At 43.0% G+C, this 21,752-nt stretch overlaps 1 protein-coding gene across 1 annotated transcript; it reads right to left on the bottom strand.

Moving 5' to 3' along the window:
- Positions 1–276: 276 nt before the first annotated feature.
- On the bottom strand, positions 277–19,739 carry gpx7 (glutathione peroxidase 7). Its single transcript, XM_029707875.1, has 3 exons — positions 19,534–19,739; positions 17,080–17,341; positions 277–1,109 (listed from the first exon to the last, which is right to left on the bottom strand). The coding sequence occupies exons 1-3, from the start codon at positions 19,660–19,662 to the stop codon at positions 946–948; spliced, it is 555 nt and encodes a 184-aa protein (XP_029563735.1). The 5' UTR covers positions 19,663–19,739; the 3' UTR covers positions 277–945.
- Positions 19,740–21,752: the final 2,013 nt, after the last annotated feature.

The raw sequence follows: 21,752 nt of genomic DNA, 5'->3' as shown, positions 1-21,752 counted from the left end.
GGCAGGACAAGCACACAGTCTGTAAAAAAAGTGTAAATGACAACAAGGTAAAGAACTAACACAAAAGCACAAAGCACAGTGTTAACCTTGAAAACATTAGAGAGTGAAAGACTTATCTACAAAGGAATGTGAGTATTCCTTACAGGCAGAGACAGTCAAAAAACAAACAAATCTTATTTGAGAAAAACGTTCATGCAAAAGTCAAGTTTGACCTAAATTGACCTACACATTTCCATGTACAGCTTTGTGTAGAAAAAAAACTGATGAAAGCATTCATGCCACTTTGTAAAAGTATATTTATTAATGTGCACACATATACCATGAAAAGGCAATCTAATACAAAGAACCTCTCAACAGGACAACAATAAGCTCTGATTACTGATGAGAGTTTTTCGCAGGCAGATCAACTGCTTCCAAAAGAGGATATCAGTATGCTGAATGCAGTCATAGAGGTGGTTTCATAAAGGTTAATAGGGGCACAGATACAGGATCTTAATTTGATCACCCTGTTGCAGGAGATTCTTAACTATTTTGTGTATTTGTGTTTAAAAAGGCTTCTGAAGCTTGTAATTTCACATTTGAAATTTCAGACTTGATTTTCCCTAAAAATGTATCAACCCATACAAAAATGTCCATTAATTATAATCCACATAATAATTCACATTTGCTATTGCTGCAGGATTATTTTCCTGATGTTGCAAACTGGCTCAAATTAAGATCCTACATCTGTAGAATACAACATTTACAGTATGTAGTGTGTGGTGCTTGGAGTGTGTGGTGCTTGGAGTGTGTGGTGCTTGGAGTGTGAGGTGCTTGGAGTGTGTGGTGCTTGGAGTGTGTGCTGCTTGGAGCGTATTTTTGTGATGCTCGGGGTGTTTTTGTTGCAGATTTCAATCACATAGGATACTCCTGAATAGATTGTCAGAATGGTCTTGAGGTGTTGAGTTAAAGTTCCTCTTTCTTCTTGAGGATGATATTCCGTACCATTTCAGCTATTTTAGGTCGGAGTTCTTTGACAGAGACACTGGGCCCCCAGGCATCCACGACTTTCCCATCTGTATCGATGAGGTACTTCCAGAAGTTCCAGTCAGGCTCTTTTCCTGACATCTCTGTAAAGAATCAAAAGAGAAAAAAAATGTTGTGACAATTCCATAAAACATAAATACTTATTATGTGTTTTCGGGGCGGCAGGTAGCCTAGTCGTTAGAGCGTTAGACTAGTAACCGAAAGATTACAAGATTGAATCCCCGAGCTGACAAGGTAAAAATCTGTCGTTCTGCCCCTGAAAAAGGCAGTAAACCCACTGTTCCTAGGCCGTCATTGAAAATAAGAATTTGTTCTTAACTGACTTGCCTAGTTAAATAAAGGTTAAAAAAAATATAATGATAATGAATTGGAAATTAACCATATATACAGTATATTCACTGTGTGTTAATATAGCATGAATACAAATTAGCATCTGATCAAAAGCCATGTTTCAACCCCTAGTTGTTGCGATTTGAAAAAATGCATTGAATAAAATATTTAGACATAGTACACTTAAAGGTGAGGAGAAGATTGCAATCATCATTCCTTCCTTCCTTTCTCCTCCAGCCTTTCACTAGCACTCCCTCAGGAAAATATGACAAGAGTGTGGTAAAAATGTAATTTGCCTCTTTTTCTCCTTCCCCATGATATTTCCTGACGTTTGAATCACCTACGCTCTGAGGGTCCGTTTGTAAAAACGTGCAGCCTGCCAGTAGCCTGCCATTTTATCTCCCGCTGGGGGACCCAACCTTCCACTCAAACCCATAATAAAGCAAACACACTTAAGACACACACACACTCTGAGCTGGCCTAGGCTTGCTAATGAGTCCACGAAGACGGTCGCTGTCTGCCCATGTCAGTCAGGGGTTATAGACTTGTTGTTCACACTTCAAGCTATTTAGGAAAACGTTGGAAAATGCATCCCCCACCCATAGCCGTGTACAAAACATGAAGAACACTGGCTCTTTCCATGACATCCACTGACCAGGTGAATCCAGGTGAAAGCTATGATCCCTTATTGATGTCACTAGTAAAATCCACTTCAATCAGTGTAGCTGAAGGGGAGGAGACAGGTTAAAGAAGCATTTTTAAGCATTGAGACCATTGAGACATGGATTGTGTATGTGTGTCATTCAGAGGGTGAATGGGCAAGACAAAAGGTTTAAGTGCCTTCGAACGGGGTATGGTAGTTGGTGTCAGGTGCACCGGTTTGTGTCAAGAACTGCAATGCTGCTGGGTTTTTCACGCTCAACAGTTTCCCGTGTGTATTAAGAATGTGTCAAGGCATTATTCCACGGGGACACAGGTGGCAAATAGAACCGTCATTGGGACAGCGCTGGTGTGCCATTCTGAACACATGCTCTATTGATTTAATGACATTAATTGTTGACCAGTTGAAAAGGGATTATATTGAAATGGATAACAATTGAAGAGAAACGCACAGCTCTGCAAGGAGCTGTTAATGATGATGGCATATTCAATGAACTGATGAAAACTAACCAAGCGCTCCAGGACAAGTTGTCTACAGAAATAAAGGAACTTAAAATCAAGAAATTCAACCAAGACAAAAAAGACAAGGCCGAGAACAAAGTCTACTTCTGGAGAAACCCTGACAAGAGGTCCTGTTCCTCCTCTCCATGACAGACGCAGGAGGGATGCCGCTTACTTCTATCCACCCGTCTGACCAACGCTCTACAACCAGCACCTCATCTGCTTCCAGTGGTAGTTTTTTATCCAATGAGAGACTGGGCCAACGGAAGCGGGGAGGTGGCAGTGGCCACGCGTACCGACGAGATGCCGTACCCAACGGGGTAAGAAGAAACTACTACCAGAGGCAGAGGGGACCGTACACAAGGTCCCAGAATCCATGGGATTGAATGTCTTTAATTTATCAAGCAAGATTTTGAGCCCTGCCCATGTCTCCTTGCTTAATAAAGGGTTATTTTGTGCCTACAACTCAGTGCAACGATTTCGATGTTAAGGTAGACAAGTTTAAGTTTTGTAGTAACATGCGTTTAAGGGGATACTTTAGCTCCCCTAATCGTTATATTTCTACTGAACATGTAGGTTGCTCACCTGCACATACTTCGACTTCTTTTAGAAGTAAGAGTTATTTTGTACCTCCAGCCAATCAATTGAGGCATATTGCAGACTTGTTGAAAAAGATGTTGATAATCTCCTTAAGAACAAATAGGAGTACATATCTTTCCATAATTTACCCAAGGATGAAAAACAAGCCTTGATCCAATATGTCAGTCCTTACCCGCCCTGCTGTTAAGGGTGGGTCGGTTGTACTCATGGATAGGACAGCTTATGTAAATGAGTGTCATAGACAACTGCTTGACAACACCTTTAACAACAAACTCAGAAGTGACCCCACTTCCCAATTTCAGAACACTGTCTTTACTCTCCTAGATGGGTATTTAATTTCTGGTCAGATCACCAAAAAAGAACACAACTTTTTGGCTATTCAACACCCTAAAATTGCCACTTTCGATACAAAATTACACAAGAATGTAGCGGGCACCGACGCAGTAACGGCCCCTTTATCGACTTTCGTTAACTTTTTTATTAGACCACTCGCAGAACAGCTGCCCTCCTTTGTAAAGGACACCAGCAGTATGATCGCAGAACAGCTCCCCTCCTTTGTAAAGGACACCAGCAGTATGGTCTCAGAACAGCTCCCCTCCTTTGTAAAGGACACCAGCAGTATGGTCTCAGAACAGCTCCCCTCCTTTGTAAAGGACACCAGCAGTATGGTCTCAGAACAGCTGCCCTCCTTTGTAAAGGACACCAGCAGTATGATCTCAGAACAGCTCCCCTCCTTTGTAAAGGACACCAGCAGTATGATCTCAGAACAGCTCCCCTCCTTTGTAAAGGACACCAGCAGTATGATCTCAGAACAGCTCCCCTCCTTTGTAAAGGACACCAGCAGTATGATCTCAGAACAGCTCCCCTCCTTTGTAAAGGACACCAGCAGTATGATCTCAGAACAGCTCCCCTCCTTTGTAAAGGACACCAGCAGTATGATCTCTATTATTAAATCATTTGATCCTCTCCCTGATAATACTTTGTTAGTCACTTTTGATGTTGAGTCATTATACACAAATATTCCACACGAGGGCGGTATTGAAGCCATGGAACATTTTCTTCCGCAACGTGACCCTAATGAATTACCTTCCAGTGCATGCATTATAACATTCGCTGAAATAGTACTCACACACAACTACTTCATGTTTCTAAATTATTTCTTTATTCAGACAAAGGGTACTATGATGGGATCCCCTATGGCTCCTAACTATGGTAATTTGTACGTGGGTTACATGGAGAAACAGTCCATGTTCAATCCTCTCAAAAATGTTTTCTTGCCGAACATTATTATTTGGAAACGGTACATTGATGATATTTTTGTTCTATGGAGGGGTGATGCAAAACAGCTCCAGGCATTCCATGCTTTTCTTAACTCTTGTTCTGAGCACCTGAGATTTACTATGCAATCTGACACACGTCAAATCAGTTTCCTTGATCTTCTGATTTTATGTGAGGATAATGTTCTATACACTGATCTTTACAGGAAACCTACTGATCCTAACAGTTTGAGGGCTGATAGTTGTCACCCGTTTCCCTTGAAAAGCAGTTTGCCCTACAGACAATTCTGTCGAATCAAAAGTGTGGTGTATTGAGAAATGTATTATGTGTTAATGAGTTTAGATTTAAAATGGTTGCAAATAGCCAATGAGATTTGTATGCAGAGGTTGAGTTATTTGAATTACCAAATGACAATGGGGTTTCCGTTCTTGCATTGAAGTGATTGGATTACGAGATGCAAGGGCGGTAAAAGTTCAATGATGTATGGGAGAGTTGGGCTGAAGACACTAGAGTAGTCGACTGTAATGTGTTCAGGAGAACATTAAATATATCTGTTCTGTTTTTATAAGTACACTTCGGAGTCTTCAGTAAAAGAACCCAGCATCTTAGGATGCAACAACTGGCGACGAGGATAACGGAATTCTGAGGCAAAATCCTCAGACTACTGATGACCAACTGAGTGAACGAGCTAGAAAGTTAGCTCGTAACTAACGTTAGTAAATGAGTTGGTCAGCTGGGAAGAAATGGCGCATGGGCTAATGAGAGCTATGGCACTTTTCAGTAGTGAGACCGGTTTGTGTTTCCAAGAGGCTAACTAGAGCTTCAGCACATATGAGGAGCAATTTTTGCAGTTAACGAGATAGCTGACGACCGCAGAAGTACGGTGTTTCTATCAGTCGTGCGTTCAAAGATGTTAACGCTGCTGAAAGATTTGGTAGCGCTGAAGAAGCTGGGAGAGGCTAGCTTCCAGGAGCTAATTTCAGCTCTGAGAGACTTTTATGTTGAGCAAGAGGTATGTTTTTCGGAATAGGAAACAGTTGGCGGGAGAGACGTTAGCTGAGTATTTAGCATCGGCTACATGTGAGTTTGGTGCTGCACTAGAGGAGCAGCTGAGGGACCAGCTAGTTTATGGAGTTGCCAGTAAGGAGCTGCATGGCAAGATGTTAAGCGCGGCATATGGGAAGAATTTAACATGGGCAAAAGTATTGGACATTGTCAACAACTTGGCGTGCACAGCCCAGAGTATGCAGAAATTCCAGCAGACATCGACTCAGTTGAGATCCGATCAGTTGACCACAAAATGGGAGGGGCATCGACCCGGATCCGACAGGGAGAAACAGTGGATGTCAGACCAGAGGGGGGAGACGTCAAAGTCCTGTTTTCGCTGTTTGGGGAAAGGACATTCACAGCAGACCTGCCGTTACAAGGAGTTCCAATGCAGAGTGTGCCAGAAGACTGGACATCTTAAAAGGGCTTGCAGGGTGAGAGTATCTGCAGGGAGCAGCATGTTTTCTAAGCAACGCTCTCAAATAGTGCATTCAAATCCAGTGAAGGGGACACGCTAATGGACAACAGATCAAGTTGAGAAGGCAGAACTACTACTGCCTGCAGGCTCCATCACAGTCGGAAATCACTAGTCAGAAAAGGACTTGGGACTTTTTACTGTGTGTAGTGATCGTGAGTATGTGAAACCGTACATGGTAATGGTGAGAACTTACTCAGCTCAGCCTATTCAGTTATTGGGACAGCTGGAGGTTAAAATGAAATGTGGTGCTCAGGTGTTACCACTACCTCTAGTAGTGTCAAACGGGAAGGGTCCTACGCTAATGGGGAGGAACTGGATTCAGCACCTCAAATTAGATTGGTCAAGAGTGAACCATGTGTCAGACCCAGTTGCGCAGCTGTGCGATAAATATGCTGAGGTGTTTAGTGGTGAACTGGGTGTGGTAAAGGGAGTTAAAGCCAAAACTCAAGTGTCAGAGAAAGCAGCTCCAAAGTTTTGTAAGGCTGCACCTGTAACCTTATGCACTCAGAATAGACAAACAGCTTACAAAGCTAGAAAAACAAGGAGTGACCCCACCCATAGAATCCAGTGAATGGGCAGCACCTATAGTTTGCATTCCACAGACAAACGGTGGTGTCAGAATATGTCATGATTACAAGGTGACTGTAAATGCATGGGTGGATGTGGACCAGTACCCCTTACCAAAGACCCTGGACTTGTTTGCTACTCTAGCCGGGGGTAAACGGTTCACAAACTTAGACCTTACACAGGCCTACCTGCAAGTGGAGGTAGATCAAGAGTCAAAGCATTTCCTGACTATAAACACGTTGAAGAGTTTATACCAGATTAATAACCTGCCTTATGGAGTATCAAGTGCTCGAGCTATATTCCAACATAGTATGGACCAGGTTTTACAGGGTTTACCTGGGGTTGTGTGCTTTCTGGATGATATTCTTATCACAGGGAAATCGACAGAGGACCACTTACAGAACGTAGAAGCAGTGAAAGGCCGATATCACTGAAAGGCCAAAAAGATCATCAAGGACATCAACCACCTGAGCCACTGCTTGTTCACCACGCTAACATCCAGAAGGAGAGGTCAGTATAGGTACATCAAAGCTGGGACCGAGAGACTGAAAAACAGCTTCTATCTCAAGGCCATCAGACTGCTAAACAACAATCACTAACTCAGAGAGGCTGCTGCCTACATTGAGACCCAATCACTGGCCACTTTAATAAATGGATCACTAGTCACTTTATACAATACACTCTAAATAATTCCACTTTAATAATGTTTACATATCTTACATTACATGTATATACTGTATTTTATACCATCTATTGCACCTTGTCTATGCCGCTCGGCCATCGCTCATCCATATACTTACATGTACAAATTCTCATTCACCCCTTTAGATTTGTGTGTATTAGGTAGTTGTTGGGGAATTGTTAGATTACTTGTTAGATATTACTGCACTGTTGGAACTAGAAGCACAAGCATTTCGCTACACTAGCATTAACATCTGCTAACCATGTGTATGAAACAAATAAAATTTGATTTGGATTTGATAGGCTTCCCATGAAGGGGGGGGGGGGGGGGTCCCAGAGACCAATCCAAACTATCGAGTGTCTTTTTTAGATGTACTTCCCATTTTAGCTAAGGACATAGCCAGGGAAACTACCAAGGGCGAGGGTTTGGCAAAAGTGAAGCACTTCACACTTACATGGTGTCCTAACCATGTTACTGATCCTGAACTAAAGCCTCATTGAGTGAGAAGGACTGTAGAAAGTGATTGTGTGTTATGGGGTATGAGAGAGGTGCTGCCGGTCTACTCTACAGAGGGACCTACTGAAGGAGCTACATGAAAACCACGGGGGCATGGTCAAAATGTAAGCTCTTGCAGGAGCCACTTTTGGTGGCCCAGGTTAGACTCAGACATAGAAGACATGGTAAGGAGATGCCAGTTGTGTCAGTCTAATAGACATAATGTCATGAATCCCGCTTCCTGAGACTGTTTTCTGCCTGAGTTGCCTGTTTTCTGTCTTGGAGTCTGTTTCCTGAGGTTCCTGAACGCACCCTGTCTGGTTGCCGGGCGATGAAGCTAGGCGGGAGATCTCTCAATTACCCGCACCTGCATCTCATCAGCTATCTGCACACCTGGTCCTGATCATCACCTCTCCACTTCATAAGCTCTGACCTGACATCCATTCCCTGCCGGATCGTTAGCAATGAACATCATTCTCCCGGAACATTCACCCCACCCCTGCCTGGTCGTCGGTGGCTTCTGTGACATCATTGGATCTGCCTATTCACTCTCACCAACTCACCTCCGCTGCCCGCTCCGTCTCCTGGATTATTCTGCTTTCACATTTGAGTCTGTAAATAAATACTCACCTTCGTTCAACTCACCTGGTCTTGGTCTGCTTCTGGGTTTTGCTTTAGAGAATCGTGGCAGAACGATCCGGCCAAGAATGAACCCAGCGGACCTGGACTCCGTTCGCCATGCCATTACCCATCAGGAGAAGATGTTGGAACAACACAGCACGGCGCTACAGGAGATAGCGTTTTCGGTTCGGAACTTTTCTGCTAGTCTGACGAGTATCCAGGCTCAGCTCAGTTTGCCGGCGGATCATCCACCACCTGCTTCACCCTTCTCACCTGTCGCTTCTGGAGCGGTTTCCTTCCGTGAGCCCAAGGTTCCGACGCCAGATAAGTACGAAGGGGATTTTGGAAGATGCCGTTTGTTTCTTATGCAGTGTGGATTAGTGTTTGATCTGCAGCCCCACTCTTACGCCACAGACAAGGCTAGGATAGCTTTTGTTATTGAACTGCTGCGTGGAAGCGCTCTGGAGTGGGCTTCAGCCGTATGGGAACGACAGGACACCTGCATGGCGTCATACCAGGAGTTCACAGCAGAGATGAGGAAGCTTTTTGACCATCCTGTCCGAGGTAAGGACGCAGCTAAGCGTTTGTTCTCTCTTCGCCAAGGAGCTCGCAGTGTGGCAGACTTTGTTATCGAATTCAGGACATTGGCTGTGGAGAGTGGGTGGAATGAGGTGTCACTACAAGCGTTTTTTTATCAAGGGTTGTCGGAGCAACTTAAGGATGAGCTGATCTCCTATCCTGAGCCTAGTGACCTGGACAGTCTGGTAGCATTATCTATTCGGGTGGATAACAGAGTCCGAGAGAGGAGGGAGAAGCAATGGGGCACGTCCAATCAATCAGCTACTCGGTTACCATTCGGGTCAGGAAGTGGACCAGAACGAGTCGATCATTATTCACCACACGGGATTAGTGGAGGGGTCCTGCCTCCAGATCCTGAAACCATGCAAGTGGGGCGGCACGGGTTAACCAAGGAGGAGCACCAATATAGACGTGAGACCAACAGCTGCCTCTACTGTGGTAGCTCGGGACATTACATCTCCGCTTGTCCCCAGCGCCGTTAACCTGTTTGGGCTAGGGGGCAGTATTGAGAATTTTGGAAAAAATATGTGCCCTTTTTTAACTGCCTCCTACACCAACTCAGAAGCTAGAATATGCATATTATTGGTCAGGTTTGGATAGAAAACACTCTGAATTTTCTAAAACTGTTTGAATGGTGTCTGTGAGTATAACAGAACTCCTATGGCAGGCAAAAACCTGACAAGGTTTCATGCAGGAAGTACCCTGTCTGACAAGGAGTCGTGCGTCTTGCATCTGTTTATTGAAAAGTAAGGATCTTAGCTGTAACGTGACAATTCCCAGGGCTCCGATAGGCTCTTAGAACCCGGGAAATACCTGAAGGTTGACGAGGCAGCCTCAGGCTGAAACACATTATCGCCTTTGGTAAGTGGCGGATCAGAGGACCTTTGAATGAGGCGCGTGCACGATTCGCTCCTGAGGAGAAATTTAATTCGGCTGTTTAGGCTCAATGCATATTCCCGGTCGGAATATTATCGCTTTTCTACGAGATAAATGGCATAAAAATTGGTTTTAAACAGCGGTTGACATGCTTCGAAGTACGGTAATGGAATATTTAGACATTTTATGTCACGCCAATGCGCCATGCGCGAGACCGTGATGTAGCATTCTGATAGTGTCTAGAACTCACGAACAAAACGTCGCTGTTTGGATATAACGATGGATTATTTGGGACCAAACCAACATTTGTTATTGAAGTAGAAGTCCTGGCAATGTATTCTGACAAAGAACAAGCAAGGTAAGAACATTTTTCTTATAGGAAATGTGATTTTGGTGGAGGCTGACCTGGGTGGGTGTCTAAATAGCTAGCCCTGTGATGCCAGGCTATGTACTTAGATTATTGCAAAATGTGCTTCATCCGAAAAGCTATTTTAAAATCGGACATATCGAGTGCATAGAGGAGTAATGTATCTATAATTCTTAAAATAATTGTTATGCTTTTTGTGAACGTTTATCGTGAGTAATTTAGCAAACTGTTAGTAAATTCCCCGGACGTTTGCGGGGGTTATGCTTTTTCTGAACGTCACATGCTAATGTAAAAAGCTGTTTTTTGATATAAATATGAACTTGATTGAACAGACATGCATGTATTGTATAACACAATGTCCTAGGTGTGTCATCTGATGAAGATCATAAAAGGTTAGTGCTGCATTTAGCTGTGGTTTGGGTTTATGTGACATGATATGCTAGCTTGAAAAATGGGTGTCTGATTATTTCTGGCTGGGCACTCTGCTGACATAATCTAATGTTTTGCTTTCGTTGTAAAGCCTTTTTGAAATCGGACAGTGTGGTTAGATTAACGAGATTCTTGTCTTTAAATAGCTGTAAAATAGTCATATGTTTGAGAAATTGAAGTAATAGTATTTCTAACGATTCAAAAATCGCGCCACTGGATTTCAGTGGCTGTTACGTAGGTGGGACGAGTTCGTCCCACATGCGCCAGAGAGGTTAAACTGCCCGGCTCGCTAAGTTTGGGAGGACTTTTAGCGAGTCAGTTTCAACCTCTCAATAGTCCTGTCAGACCCCGTTTTCCTGCAACACTCATGAACAAGAACCAGAGTTTAGCGATTAACCTCTCTAGGGTAGGTGGCACCAAATCGTCCCACCTACGTAACAGCCAGTGGAATCCTGTGGCGCGATATTCAAATACCTTAGAAATGCTATTACTTCAATTTCTCAAACATATTACTATTTTACAGCATTTTAAAGACAAGACTCTCGTTAATCTAACCACACTGTCCGATTTCAAAAATGCTTTACAACGAAAGCAAAACATTAGATTATGTCAACAGAGTACCCAGCCAGAAATAATCAGACACCCATTTTTCAAGCTAGCATATAATGTCACAAAAAACAAAACCACAGCTAAATGCAGCACTAACCTTTGATGATCTTCATCAGATGACACACCTAGGACATTATGTTAAACAATACATGCATGTTTTGTTCAATCAAGTTCATATTTATATCAAAAACCAGCTTTTTACATTAGCATGTGACGTTCAGAACTAGCACATTTTGCAATATTCTAAGTAGATAGCTCGGCATCACAGGGCTAGCTATTTAGACACCCAGCAAGTTTAGCCTTCACCAAACTCCGATTTACTATTAGAAAAGTTTGATTACCTTTGGTGTTCTTCGTCAGAATGCACTCCCAGGACTTCTACTTCAATAACAAATGTTGGTTTGGTCCCAAATAATCCATAGTTATGTTCCAACAGCGGTGTTTTGTTCGTGCGTTCAAGACACTATCCGAATGGTAAATAAGGGTCACGCGCACGGCGCATTTCGTGACAAAGGTTTTCTAAATATTTCATTACCGTACTTCGAAGCATGTCAACCGCTGTTTAAAATCAATTTTTATGCCATTTTTCTCGTAAAAAAGCGATAATATTCCGACCGGGAATCTGCAATTAGGTAAACAGACGAAAGAAAATAAAGCATGGGGTCGACTCGGGCACGCGCCTAAGCCCTTTGTTCTCTGATCAGCCAGTTGTCAAAGGCGATAATGTGTTTCAGCCAGAGGCTGCCTCGATATCGTTCAGCTTTTTCCCGGGCTCTGAGAGCCTATGGGAGCCGTAGGAAGTGTCACGTTACAGCTAAGATCCTCAGTCTTCAATAAACAGAGGCAAGAACAACAACACCTTGTCAGACAGGCCACTTCCTGCATGAAATCTTCTCAGGTTTTTGCCTGCCATATAAGTTCTGTTATACTCACAGACACCATTCAAACAGTTTTAGAAACTTTAGGGTGTTGTCTACCCAAAGCCAATAATTATATGCATATTCTAGTTACTGGGCAGGAGTAGTAACCAGATTAAATCGGGTACGTTTTTTATCCGGCCGTGTAAATACTGCCCCCTAGCCCTAACAGGTTAACGCTTTTATCGATTCAGGTGCCGATGGCAGCTTTATGGATGCCGACTTGGTGGAACAGCTGGGGCTTTCCAAGGAGCAATTACCGGAAGCCATTGAAGCTACCACTCTGAACGGCAGTAGTCTGGCCCATATCACTATGAGGACTGAACTGGTTAAGATGCTTTTGTCAGGGAATCATTCAGAGGTTATCTCCTTCTTCATTCTGCCTTCTCCCCATGTTCCTCTGGTTCTTGGATACCCCTGGCTGAGAGAACACAATCCCACGTTTGATTGGGTGACTGGCAAGGTAACTAGTTGGAGCACTGAATGTCATGCTAACTGCCTTGGGGGCAGTATTTTCACGGCTGGATAAAAAACGTACCCGATTTAATCTGATTATTACCCCTGCCCAGAAACTAGAATATGCATATAATTATTCGCTTTGGATAGAAAACACTCCAAAGTTTCTAAAACTGTTTGAATGGTGTCTGTGAGTATAACAGAACTCATTTGGCAGGCCAAAACATGAGAAGATTCTGTTCAGGAAGTACCCTGTCTGACCATTTCTTCCCCTTGTTGATTCTCTCTATCCATTACAAAGGATCTCTGCTGTTACGTGACACTTCCTACGGCTTCCATGGGCCCTCAGAGCCCGGGAAAAAACTGAATGACGTAATTCAAAGCCTTGGCTGAAACACACGAGCGCTTTTGCTAAGTGGTCTATCAGCAGACAAAAGGCTTAGGCGCGTGCCCGAGTCGACCCCGTGATGTATTTTCTTTCGGCTGTTTACCTAATTGCAGATTCCCGGTCGGAATATTATCGCTTTTGTACGAGAAAAATGGCATAAAAATTGATTTTAAACAGCGGTTGACATGCTTCGAAGTACGGTAATGAAATATTTAGAAATCTTTTGTCACGAAATGCGCCATGCGCGCGACCCTTATTTACCATTGGGATAGTGTCTAGAACGCACGAACAAAACGTCGCTGATGGAACATAACTATGGATTATTTTGGACCAAACCTACATTTGTTATTGAAGTAGAAGTCCTGGGAGTGCATTCTGACGAAGAACATCAAAGGTAATCAAACTTTTCTAATAGTAAATCTGATTTTGGTGAGTGCTAAACTTGGTGGGTGTCTAAATAGCTAGCCCTGTGATGCCGGGCTATCTACTGAGAATATTGTAAAATGTGCTTTCACCGAAAAGCTATTTTAAAATCGGACATATCGAGTGCATAGAGGAGTTCTGTATCTATAATTCTTAAAATAATTGTTATGTTTTTTGTGAACGTTTATCGTGAGTAATTTAGTAAATTCACCGGAGGTTTGCGGGGGGTATGCTAGTTCTGAACGTCACATGCTAATGTAAAAAGCTGGTTTTTGAATGATCACAGGTGGTCCTGTCTACACGGTGCGCCGCATCATGGATTCCAGACGGCGGGGTCGGGGTTTCCAGTATTTCGTGGACTGGGAGGGGTATGGTCCTGAGGAGAGGAGTTGGATTCCTCGGCGTCAGATTCTTGATGCTGACCTCCTTCGTGACTTCTACCGCCTCCATCCTGGCGCTCAGGGTAGTCCGCCCGGTGGCGTTCGTCAGAGGGGGGGGGGGGGTACTGTCATGAATCTCGCTTCCTGAGTCTGTTTTCTGCCTGAGTTGCCTGTTTTCTGTCTTGGAGTCTGTTTCCTGAGGTTCCTGAACGAACCCTGTCTGGTTGCCGGGCGATGAAGCTAGGCGGGAGATTTCTCGATTACCCGCATCTGCATCTCATCAGCTATCTGCACACCTGGTCCTGATCATCACCTCTCCACTTCATAAGCTCTGACCTGACATCCATTCCCTGCCGGATCGTTAGCAATGAACATCATTCTCCCGGAACATTCACCCCACCCCTGCCTGGTCGTCGGTGGCTTCTGTGACATCCTTGGATCTGCCTATTCACTCTCACCAACTCACCTCCGCTGCCCGCTCCGTCTCCTGGATTATTCTGCTTTCACATTTGAGTCTGTAAATAAATACTCACCTTCGTTCAACTCACCTGGTCCTGGTCTGCTTCTGGGTTCTGCTTTAGAGAATCGTGACACATATGCTGAACCTTGCACCAGTGCATCCTTGGAAATGGCCTGAGGCCATTCATATAGATTTTGCTCAAAAGGGAAAGCACCAGTTCTTAGTAGTTACAGATGTATACTCACGCTGGCCAGAAGTAAAGTGTATGAGTAATACTTCAGCTACAGCCACGGTAGAGACACTCCGGGGAATGTTCTCAGCCTACGGGTTAGTTGAGGAGTGGGTTTCAGACAATGGGCCGAGGGCTGGTGTCAAAAGAGATGGAGATATTCTTCCAGTTGAATGGGGTGAAACATATAAAATCGGCTCCGTATCATGCAGCTTCAAATGGCGCAGCAGAGCGACTTGTACAGAATCTAAAACAGGCTCTTGAGAAGGACAAGTCATCAGGACGGTCTGTACAGCATAGTGTTGATAACTTTCTGTTTGCCTACAGGAATACGCTGCATGCCATAACTGGAATAACTCCAGCAGAGTTGTTCCTAAAAACACAGGTTAGAACAAGGTTATCCCAGCTTTTCAGCTGACACACAGTCTAAGATACAGGACAAGGGGGTGGGCAAGCGTCTTCATTTTTTTCAGTGGGAACAAACAGTACTTGTCCGAGATTACCAGGGAGGACAGAGAGAGAAATGGGTACCCGGAGTTGTGAAAAGGGTACTTGGTCCTGTAACCTGCTTAGTGCAGACTGAGGGAAAATTGTGTAAGAAGCATGTGGATCAAATGATGATGCAACACAATGAAAGAGAAGACCTGAATGTGTCAGAGTGGAACATTTCTGATTGGGACTTGGGAACTAAGACTGACGGGCATGCATACAGAGACACAGATTGTGCCTGGCCGTGAGCCTGAGGGCCCAGAGCGTCATAAGAGGCCAAAAAGGGTCAGAAGGCCTCAGGACCGAGTGGATCTGTAAACAGGTTGTATATGACTTGATAAGTGAAAAACTGTTTTGGGAAACCCATGATGTTCATCAAGGATGTTTCAGAGGAAGTGAGAATTTCTGGGGAGGAGTGTGGTGTATTGAGAAATGTATTATGTGTTAATGAGTTTAGATTTTAAATGGTTGCAAATTACCAATGGGATTTGTATGCAGAGGTTGAGTTATTTGAATTACCAAATGACAATGGGGTTTCCGTTCTTGCATTGAAGTGATTGGATTACGAGATGCAAGGGCGGTAAAAGTTCAATGATGTATGGGAGAGTTGGGCTTTAGACACTGTAGAGTAGTCGACTGTAATGTGTTAAGGAGAACACAACAAATATATCTGTTACGTTTATTATAAGTACGCTTCAGAGTCTTCAGTAAAAGAACCCAGCATCTTAGGATGCAATAAAAATAATTTGCAAAAAACAATCAGAATTCGACAGAAATATGGCTGAGACACAAAGAAAATTAAAGGAGGGGGTACAGAAATTGTCAGATTAATACTGCCATTGAGAAAATTCAAAACAAATCGAGACATGATCTCTTACAAGGACAGTCTCACAAAAAGAAGCATTCTTGCATTCTAACTACCCGCCATTCAAAGTGCTCTGAACAAATTAAGGGAATCGCTCACAAACATTGGCACATTCTAAGATCCGATGACAGTATCGGTAATGTGTTTTCAGACCCTCCCTTGGTCGTATTCTCGCAGGGCAGAAATCTCAGAGATCAATTGGTAAACTCTGATATACCACCCCAAAATATCCCTGCACAACGTCTATTTGCGCCTCTACCGGATGGAAACTACAAGTGTAATGGCTGTGCTCAATGCAATGGCACTTATAAATGTAGATCCTTCAAACACCCCCAAAGAGGGAAACAGATCCCAATCAAAGGTGTTATCACGTGCTCCACTAAGGCAGTTATTTATCTTATAACTTATAAGCGTGAATTAAAAGTATGAATCTCGGAGCATCGTAGCACCATTAGGTGCAGGAACTCGACTTACCCAGTTTACCCACTTTATGGAAGCAAACCACTCGATTTTGTCCCTACGTTATATCGGCATCCAACATGTCAAACTCCCTAGGAGAGGCCGTGACCTCGACAATTTATTATTAAAACGAGAGGCTGTCTGGACCTTTAATTTAAAGACCCTTGCTCCATTCGGTCTCAACGTAGACTTTGATCTGAAGCCATTCTTGTGATTTTGCTACTCATTGTAAACGTTTGTAGGCCTATGTAGCCAAATTGTATCTATGATCATATGCTATCCATTCATGTTTTTGTATGTTATTTTTATATGAGAATTAACCAATGATATCAGGCCACACCCGGCCATGATTACAGACACCTGTGTGTGTCCTTTGACACTATATAAACTAGTGACCCGCAGTGTTTGTCATTATACCCTGATAAAGACAGCTTGTCTGTGGAAACATTGGATATTAGGTTATTAAATGATTACATCTGTGCTCCTAGAGCTCCCCTTTTCTTTTTAATTTACTAATGGCCCACCACCCAAAGGACATTCAGTTAACTATACACAGACACCTTATAAAGATAATTAGGTGGGTGCTTACATTTGTCCTTTTTCACAAATGAATATCCCACTCCCCCTGTGAATGGGGTCAGAGCCAGGAATCAGCAATTAGTGACAGTGACCCTGGAGCAATTATGGTTAAGTGCCTTGCTCAAGGGCATATCAATAGATTTTCACCTAATTGGCTGGGGAATTTCAACCAGCGACCTTTTGGTTACTGGCCCTACGCTCCTAACCGCAAGGCTACCTGCCACCCATACATCTCGATGTATATGTGTGTATGCCTCTGCCCCCATCCATCCCTCATCTGTTCACTCACCCACAAGGTACTTGAAGGCATTGTTGGCCCCGGTGCCCACCACAGCAATCTTGCTGAAGAGGGGGAAGGAGACTCCATAGACACGCCGGACAAATGCGTCAATGTCCTTGTCGCTGCCAGGCTCCTGCTGGCCAAACTGGTTGCAGGGGAAGGCCAGGACGTTGAAGTGGGACGGCCCAAAGTCCCTCTGCAGCTGTTGCAGGTCCGTGTAGTGATCCTCAGTGAAGCCACAGTCACTGGCCACATTCACCACAAGAGACACCTGCAGGCAACCATAATACTAAAAATATAAATGTTGTACTGATAAAAACTGTTATCGATAATATGAAAATAACCAGTAGCCTTTCATTGGTGCTGAATGCTATTTCCAGTGCTTGACTGAAATAGGTACTGGTACTCATTTTGGGTGCTTGTACTTCTTATATTTAGGTGGAGGAGCTCCACAATACTTTTGAGCAAATATTCTATAAGAGGAACAGGAGCTCAAGCATTAGAACATTTGAGGTGCTGTTACTCAGCTCCAGTGAGCTCCTGCCAAAGTCACACACTGACTACTTCAATGTGATGATTTATTGGCTACGTGACCAGATGACACATTTGGTAAGGGCACATGGGTTATTCCATAAAATAGTTTTACCCTTTTATCCTTCCTGCTCTGTGTGTAGGGACTACCACAGAGCTACAAGGCTAAGAATTGAGTGAGCATGGTTTCAAGGAAAACAAGATCAAAGGTTTGGAGATGAATGTAAGTGATGAGCAATCTCTGAGCAGTGTGAATAGTGGAGGTTCAGGCCAGATAGTAATGAGGGTGATAGTAAAAGAAGCCCTGGAAAATGGTCAATCGTTGCAATAATGTTTGGTCAAGTCAAATTCTTATATCCATTAAAATATTTTAGCAATTCTGGGCCAATAGCTCGGTTTTAGTATTGAACAGATGCAGTGACTTTTTGATAAAATAGAAGATATATTACATTACATGTGATTTGCTATGAAACATGTTTTTTTGCCTGCACTACAGATGGCTCTATGGGTCCTCTAATGCAGGAATACTAAAGGCCCAGTGCACTACTTTTGTGCCAAATAATTTTTTCCAATGAATCACTTGAACACTGGGATTATAGAATTGCACCAACACATTTCAAACATCCTTGAGGTGAATGTTTGAGCCATTACTTCCCACTGGGCACACACTGGTTTAATCAATGCTGTTTCCATCTCATTTCATTAAAATTATGTTGAACCAACATGGAATAGATGTTGAAGTAATGTCTGTGCCCTGTGGGCTGTCCTATGTTCTCTTATGTGAATGTGTGACTCATCGGAGACGGCAGCAAAAAAAGTGATTAGTGAGCCTGGTTTTGTGAGCCATGTTTATGGCCAACTTTATATTTCTGTATTTTTCTATACATCTACCTTCCTCTTCAAGGTCTATAATTGTATCCATCAAAATGAAAAGTTGCTATTCTATTTCTAAAGTGTTTCATTTACATTTTACACTACTCCAGAACTACTTACAATAGTAAGTGCATACATTTTCATACATGTAAAATTGTATAAAGCGCTAGAATAATACTGCACAATAATAAACTCTAAAAGGAGAAATAAATAAATGCTTCGCAATAAATTCCTCATGAATGCTCCAATTAGCAGACGTGCACTTTTCATTGTGCATTGTGTTTTCATTTATTAATAGGTTACTTGGACTTAGGTCAAAAAGTGTTTGCATCAGTATCCCTGGCTGTGCACCCGGCCTTTAAATAAATGCAGGTCGGGGGGAAACACTACGAGAAAAAAAGTTTTTGCCTGTAGTGCTCATATGGTATTGCTGTCCTCTAGTGTCAATACGACGGAACTACACGTGGTAAGGATAGAAAATGGGCAGATTTGTGAACGCCTCTTTCTACTGTATCACTTTAAATTCTGTTCAGATTATGCAGCATGCAGACGGTCTATAGAATGTGTCCTGTGATATGGTTATACCCAATGAAAAAAGTTGACAATTAGTAAATACAAGTTTTAAATATGTATTACAATGGCCCATCTTGATGTTTTAAAAATATTAAATTATCACTGACTACAGAAAGGAATATTACCTCTCTTTTATAAGGCATATGAAATAATAACTTTATGCAGGTTACATTATAGTCAGTAATACACAACCAGACATAACAGTTGGATCAAACTAAGGCTAGCTATTGGCCTATAAAACAATTTAGTATTCTAAGTAACGTTGGAGTCCAGCAGCAGTTGCCACGTATACAGATGATAGACACAAAGAATTTGGTCTTAAACGTAGCATTTTATTCATAAGAGTAAGATGCTATTGTTATAAAACATGCATAGATCATGCATGCCTTATGAAAGGAAATTCCGCAGCATGCATTCACCGGTAACAAATGGCACATTTGCATAGGCCACCGTGCAAAAGTTGGTAGGCTCGAGTTTCAAACTTACCGAACCCCTGTATTTTTCCAAAGAGACTAATCTCCCTCTGCTATTAACAACTTTGAAAGTGTACAAATCTTTCTGTTTGGCCTCATTTAGACTGAATAAGATTAAAAGCAATGTGAGGACGGAAAGCATGTCTTCTTATTTATCAATGTACAACGTAAGCTATTTACTGTAGAAGCTTCTGTGAACTGAACTTCTTCTTCATCAAGGTTTTATGGCAGACTACATCTTTTGGTGAATTGCTGCCACCTACTGTACCGGGTTTAGTGATGGGCATTCCGGCTCTTTTCAGTGAGCTCTTTTAGCTCCCAAACGGCTCTTAAAAAATATATATGTTTTGTATTTTTTCAAGTCAAACAGTTGCGATAGTTTGATTATGATTGGTGTTAAAACGATTCTAATTAAATTATTAAATGAAATCATACTCTTATATTAACCACAATGTATTTAAAAATGCATTGGTTTGTTATGAAAAAGAATGCTATTAAACATTTGCATTTAAAGTATAACTTTTTAATGTATCTAAACAAAGTGCATATAAATCTAACCATTCAAAATGAATACAATCTGAACAGCATAATAGAATACTGCACCATATCAAAGAAAAATAAATAACAAATTGCAAAACTACAGCATCCCACTTAAAACATTAAACTGGTCCCTCTTTTCTCTCTCTTCTTTATTGCTATGTTTTAACCAGCAGCACACAGCAATGCTGACCAATGCTGCTTTTATGAGAGATTTGCATTCAGAAATACAAGCTGCCTCACTTTCGAGGGGCTGATGCGGTTTCTTCTTTCAGTAATTATTTGTCCCGTTTTCAAGAAGACCCTCTCAGAGGGAACGGATGTGGCCACTATGCAGAGTCTCCCTGCCGTGACTTTAGTAACCCGTGGAGGGGATCCTCCAAATAGGATCGGACCTCCATTATGGCATCTGCTGAGGGATTTCTTTGTGTTGCATCCCCAGTTGCTCTCTCGTCAAACAGCATCCAAACAACAGACGTTTGTGGCCCTACTGCTGGTGCTTCTGCTCCATCTGATCCCTCTTCTTCCTGTTGCCCTGGTACCTGAGCCAGCTGACTGCTGGGGCTGTTCCTCCCTGCTGCTGAGGTTATTCTTTGAAGAACCTCATCAAACACTCTGGCATCACTGAAGGCTAACTTCTTAAACCTGGGGTCAAGTGCAGCAGTTTCTTATAACATGTGATTATATTCCATTCTGTGGAACTTTCTGTCCATTTATGAACATGGGGTGTCCATCAACTCTGTCACATGTCCTGTGGTTACATTTGCTTCTCTCTGGTGTCTGGCTGTGATTTGCTGCAGACCCTTACACAGGAGTATCAAATCAAATCAAATGTATTTATATAGCCCTTCTTACATCAGCTGATATCTCAAAGTGCTGTACAGAAACCCAGCCTAAAACCCCAAACAGCAAGCAATGCAGGTGTAGAAGCACGGTGGCTAGGAAAAACTCCCTAGAAAGGCCAAAACCTAGGAAGAAACCTAGAGAGGAACCAGGCTATGAGGGGTGGCCAGTCCTCTTCTGGCTGTGCCGGGTGGAGATTATAACAGCACATGGCCAAGATGTTCAAATGTTCATAAATGACCAGCATGGTCATATAATAATAATCATATTAGTTGTCGAGGGTGCAACAAGTCAGTAACACAAGAGTAAGTGTCAGTTGGCTTTTTCATAGCCGATCTTTGAGAGTATCTCTACCGCTCCTGCTGTCTCTAGAGAGTTGAAAACAGCAGGTCTGGGACAGGTAGCATGTCCGGTGAACAGGTCAGGGTTCCAGCAGGTCTGGGACAGCAGGTCTGGGACAGGTAGCACGTCCGGTGAACAGGTCAGGGTTCCATAGCCGCAGGCAGAACAGTTGGAACTGGAGCAGCAGCACGGCCAGGTGGACTGGGGACAGCAAGGAGTCATCAAGCCAGGTAGTCCTGAGGCATGGTCCTAGGGCTCAGGTACTCCGAGAGAGAGAAATAAAGAAAAAGAGAGAATTAGAGAGAGCATATTTAAATTCACACAGGACACCGGAAAAGACAAGAGAAATACTCCAGATGTGACAGACTGACCCTAGCCCCCCGACACATAAACTACTGCAGCATAAATACTGGAGGCTGAGACAGGAGGGTCAGGAGAAACTGTGCCCCCATCCGATGAAAACCCCGGACAGGGCCAAACAGGTAGGATATAACCCCACCCACTTTGCCA

Source organism: Salmo trutta, chromosome 22 (assembly GCF_901001165.1).
Source record: "Salmo trutta chromosome 22, fSalTru1.1, whole genome shotgun sequence".
Classification (NCBI taxonomy): Eukaryota; Metazoa; Chordata; class Actinopteri; order Salmoniformes; family Salmonidae; genus Salmo; species Salmo trutta.
The sequence above is the reverse complement of the archived record's forward strand: the minus strand, read 5'-3'. Positions and strand labels throughout refer to the sequence as shown.

Bases quoted from the DNA above. Each gene is read 5' to 3' on its own strand.
- gpx7 (XM_029707875.1), bottom strand. From the start codon at position 19,662: ATGCTTTCCGTCCTCACATTGCTTTTAATCTTATTCAGTCTAAATGAG. The intron at 17,342-19,533 runs GTAAGTTTGAAA...GGTTGCCTGCAG, and splicing joins TGGAAAAATACAGGGGTTCG to GTGTCTCTTGTGGTGAATGT. The intron at 1,110-17,079 runs GTGAGTGAACAG...GATTCTTTACAG, and splicing joins TGCCTTCAAGTACCTTGTGG to AGATGTCAGGAAAAGAGCCT.